The 5,301-nt window shown below is 35.4% G+C and overlaps 1 protein-coding gene across 2 annotated transcripts in view; it reads left to right on the top strand.

The window, feature by feature from the left end:
* Window positions 1–5,301, top strand: part of LOC107716994 (calcium/calmodulin-dependent 3',5'-cyclic nucleotide phosphodiesterase 1A-like) — an 86,390-nt gene that overhangs the window by 55,657 nt on the left and 25,432 nt on the right. For both annotated transcript variants that reach the window (XM_016523636.1, XM_016523635.1), the window contains 2 exons: window positions 1,679–1,792; window positions 4,180–4,362. In XM_016523636.1, coding sequence (XP_016379122.1) covers window positions 1,679–1,792; window positions 4,180–4,362 — 297 coding nt within the window. The remainder of the gene's footprint in view (window positions 1–1,678; window positions 1,793–4,179; window positions 4,363–5,301) is intronic.

Below are 5,301 nucleotides of genomic sequence, written 5' to 3' on the forward strand. Positions count from 1 at the left end.
TACTGTAATGTAACAGGCTACCGCTAGCAAGTAGCTAACCATGTCCCTTTAGTGGCTCGCGTTATTTTATTAGAGCGCGCGTTATTTGTTTTCTGTGCCTTTCTGAATAAAGACTCCAACCCATCCCTGCACTTCACATCCCCTGCACAGCCTGGAACATAACATTTATTTCCATGATCTGCCATTTTCACTGTTGTCCTCGCTTGTTTCTTCACAATACCTGCAGAACTTCTGATGATTCGGCTGTGCAGGTTCGGCTGGTATAACTGTAACTTCAGTATGTTTTGGTCAGCAGCTAAAATAAAAAAAAATTGTGCCTGTGTCCAAATATATGGACTTGATATGAACTCAAACATTTATTTAAAAAAAAAAAAGACCAATGATATGAGTTCCTCTAATTCTTCTTTAAAGGTGCCATAGAATGCATTGATACAATATTTTAATATTTCTGATATCTACATGGAAGGTATGTGGCTTAGGTAAGGTCAAAAAATCTCCAGAAACGGTTTTACATGTCCATTTACAACCCTAGGATTTGTCCCTAGAATTAAATGCTCTGTTTTTATCTTATTTGGAAGGTAAAATTTGGAATAATAATGTTGAGCTCTGCTCTGATTGGTGCGGCTCATTTCAGTAGCTCACACAGCAGGAAGGAAAGACAGGAATACTCTCTCTCGCAGTTATATCATTGGGTAATTATACTGTATATAAAATGCAGACATCAGGGAGCCGCTATTAATATGCGGGGCATTGAAACTGCATTCGAATGCACGATCGCTTTTTACTTTCACTTTCGAGATTTGTGAAAAGTCTTTGTTAATTTTTTTTATTTTTTATTAATGACTGTTTTAAGTGAACCATCAGAGACAGAACTGATACATAACGATGAGGATTCGGTGGAGTCATATTATATTTTTATATATTTTTGTGCTTTCATCTCATTGCACTGTGTAAATCATTTCTACGCTATAATTTTTCAGGAGCGATAAGAGGGATGTTGTTCAAAAAACAAGGAATGGGAGGCAGCGTGTGATTGGATTACATGGAATTCATTACTGTCAAATGTTAACTTTGTTTTTTCGACCTACTTATTTACAGGGTTACCTCACATTAACTGTCAAGATATTTGCTTTGCTTATTTAAAAAAAAAGTCATATTGTGAGTGCCATGAGAGATTAACTGAGCGTAGCATTTTGGCTCATGAGATTTGACTTTGTTTTTCTGTGGGTGTGGAATTGGCAGTGTCTGTCTCATTTATCTGTTTCGTTTGTTTTGTAAAACAGATTGCGTTCTCCTGTGTCATGGACAGATATCTCTTTGTGTGTGTTCATTGTAGGTTTTCAAGGAAAAATTCACACAACAATGAGAATTTATATCATCATTACACACCCTCGTGTCATTCCAAACCCGTATGACTTCCTTTCAGAGCTGCTCTTTTTAATGAAAATAGATGGTGATTTAGGGTTCGGATTCAGAGCCAAACTCTGAACATCTCTGTTTGCGTTTCACAGATGAAAGAAAATAATACAGATATGAGGTTGAATAAATGATGTAAAAATGTGAACTATTTCTGTAACCGACCGTGGAATGTCAAAGAATACCATCAGAGCTTTCAGATCAGACGTGGAATTTTCCTGAATTTCCTCACATTGAAGCTGTGACTGTTATTTTCCTGCAGATTGAGATGTCTGGTGAAGCAGCTGGATAAGGGGGAGGTGAATGTCGTAGATCTGAGAAAAAACATTGAATATGCCGCATCGGTTCTGGAAGCAGTGTACATTGATGAAACTAGGTAAGTGAACGCTTGGCTTTCAACAGTCTCACATATAAGGCTGCCAACTTCAGCGGTGGAAAAGAAGTTACACTCTTTTGTTCTTTATACAATATATGCCATTTGAGATTTTGGTGGCAGGTGACAGCAGACTATGTTGTAAACAAAATCAAAATGCTGTACAGCGCAGTACAGCATTTGCCTGTTAGCTATGATTTTGGCTTATGAGTTCATTAAATCTCTGAATGAGTTTTAATGGCCTTGTAAAGTGTCACTTACTATTACACACATATCAGTTTAGCTTCTATGATTTATAACACTACAAACAAACAAAAAAACATCTGGCTTTGAAACAATTTTCACTCGGAAATAAATACCAGCAAGTAATACTTGATATTTTTTAGAAGTAGAAAGTCTAAAATATTATTTTCTTGATCTTGAATTTCAAGCATCTTCAATGATTTTTGTTTTATTTACAACTTATATACAACTTATTAAAATATTTTTTACAGTGTAAAGATTTTTGACTTTAAATATTTACAGACAGTTCAACTTCAGAATTTTGTTTGTATTTTAGACATTAATGAACATATCATCACCATTTAGACAAAATTGTAAAACCCAACAAATAAAAGTTGCTGTTAATCGCTCTTGATTTTCCTTGATCTTCATTTTTGATCTTGATTTTTTTTAAAGAAATTAATACTTTAATTCAACAGAGATAAAGTTAAATTGATCACAAGTGATAAAAATTTTGCATTGCTCAAATAAATGCTGTTCTTTTGAAATTTCTATTCATTAAAGAAACCTGAACAAACTGCACAGTTTCCACAAAAATATTAAGCAGGACAACAGTTTTGACATTGGTAATAATCAGAAATATTTCTGAAGCAGCAAATTTCGGAAGGATCATGTGACAGAAGAATGGAGTAATGATACTGAAAATTCAGCTTTGAATACATTTTAATGAAAATACAATAGAAGTTAATTTAAATTTTAATGACATTTCACAATATTACTGATTTTACTTAATATAAGACAGCATAAGAGACAAAAAAACATTAAACAATATGTTTTACATTTTAATCTGTAATTTTATTCAAATTCAAATGCATTCTCAGTTGTTTGAGAGTAAAACGCTAAAATATGGGGCAAACAGCATATGGATTTAACGGGTCAGTTCTGCCTTATGTAGCTGATCTGTCTTGTAGTTTCATGATTTTAACATTTCTTCCTTCCCATTTAAGGATGCATCTAGTTTTCTTCTAGACAATAATAGCTGCTTGGTTCTCTCTCTTTCTCTGTTTTTTACTTTGATGGAGACCATGGGAAGGGTGCAACACATATAAATGGTATGAGTGCTCTCTCCCTGAAGGATTATTCATCTAGTCCACCCTTTTGTTGTTCAAGCATTCTTATCTTTATCTCCAGCAGTTAGCAGGAGGTGTTTCACATTCGTCTGAAGAGTATTCATGTTCAGCTCGCTCCCCGCAAAAGTCAGCCTCACAGTTAGTCGACAGAGCCACGCGTCCCATGGGCCCTCGATCCTAATTAACCGAGACCTAGTGCTCTGTTGCTCTGTTGTGCTTCAGACTGACGTGTACAGAGCGCTAGCGTTGTCCCTCTAGAGCCTGATAGCCTCTCGTTTGATGGGCTTGTGTTTAGACAGACTCGGCTATGGCTAATTGCGTTTTCTTAATGACAGGCACAGGATGTATTTCCATGGTAGCAGCTTTGAGCAATTTTAGCTTGTTACTGGAACTCGGCGAATATTTGTTATGATAACATGTTGCATTTCCTGTGCCGGTCGGGCTTCGTACGTAAGACTGAGCAATAACAGTCGCTATTCTTTCTGCCGCGTTCATTTCTCAGGAAAAGCTTATTTATTTAATCTTATGCTGGTTGCTTAAGGTACTTCATCGTTGAATACTGGCTTTCTCTCCAATAGAGCGAGGGCAGGATGAGTCACGGCACTATGAGAAAATGAGCAAGTGGTTGTGGAGACGTTTTTTTGCTTTCTGTCTGCACGTACTCGTAAACAGCACCTTCAGTTCAGAACATCACACAGGTGTGGAACTGCATTTGGGTTTATTGGTCACAAAAACATGTACAGATCACATGTTACCATATACTACTACTTTGTATAAAAGTATAAAGATATTTTATTGAATTTTATACTACTACAGTACTATTAATAATATAGAGAGATAGAGATATCTGTCTATATATATATATATATATAGAGAGAGAGAGAGAGAGAGAGAGAGAAAAATATGGTCCCACTCTTCTACTTCGCATACTAACATATAATATTTATCTTGGTAAAGGTCATGCTGTGGGCTCTTCAAAGCAGCTGCTGTGGTCTCTTTGTAGTAATGCCCTCTGTGAAAATGTTTGTTGTTCTCCAGGCGGCTTCTGGACACAGAGGATGAGCTCAGTGATATCCAGGCAGACTCTGTGCCCATGGAGGTGCGCGATTGGCTGGCCTCCACCTTCACCAGGAAGATGGAAGTGGTGCGCAGACGGCCGGAAGAAAAGCCCCGGTTCCGCAGCATCGTTCACGCCGTTCAGGCTGGGATCTTTGTTGAACGGTATCTATTCTGTTTGTTATCCAAGAGTTAGTATGTTCACCATAATCAGAAATTATTTATAATTAGCTTCAACATGACCAAAGTTCATGATAGTTTGATTAGGAAATTCTCAATGATTAATTTAATAAAAAATGCATTGTGATTTATGCTTAAGTTAATCATTGTCAGTAACATTTTACACAAAACCTCATGATAATATTTATTAAGTTCACCCAAAAATGAATATTCTGTCATTGTTTACTCACTCTAATGTTGCTCTGATATCGTTTGAAGAATATTGGTAACCAAACAGTTTCAGTTCCCATTGGACAAAAAATACAATAGAAGTCAATGGGAACCGAAACACCTTGGTTACGAACATTCTTCAAAATAAATAGAAATATACTTATATTTGATTCAGTACTGAAAAATATCAGTACAAAGTTCATTTTATTAAAGTTGCACTATTAACTAGTTGCTTATTAGCATGCCTATTATTAACATATTGGCTGTTTATTAGTACTTATAAAGCACATATGTGACCCTAGACCACAAAACCAGTCTTAAGTGTCAATTTTTCAAAATTGAGATTTATACATCATCTGAAAGCTGAATAAATAAGCTTTCCATTGATGTATGGTTTGTTAGGATAGGACAATATTTGGTCGATATACAACTATTTGAAAATCTGGAATCTGAGGGTGCAAAAAAATAAAATTATTGAGAAAATCACCTTTAAATTTGTCCAAATGAAGTCCTTAACAATGCATATTACTAATCAAAAATTAAGTTTTGATATATTTACGGTAGGAAATTTACAAAATATCTTCATGGAACATGATCTTTACTTAATATCCTAATGATTTTTGGCATAAAAGAAAAATCTATAATTTTGACCCATACAATGTATTTTTGGCTATTGCTACAAATATACCCCAGCCACTTAAGACTGGTTTTGTG

The sequence above is a fragment of the Sinocyclocheilus rhinocerous genome, unplaced genomic scaffold (genome assembly GCF_001515625.1).
Source record: "Sinocyclocheilus rhinocerous isolate Xijiao unplaced genomic scaffold, SAMN03320098_v1.1 scaffold1802, whole genome shotgun sequence".
Classification (NCBI taxonomy): domain Eukaryota; kingdom Metazoa; phylum Chordata; class Actinopteri; order Cypriniformes; family Cyprinidae; genus Sinocyclocheilus; species Sinocyclocheilus rhinocerous.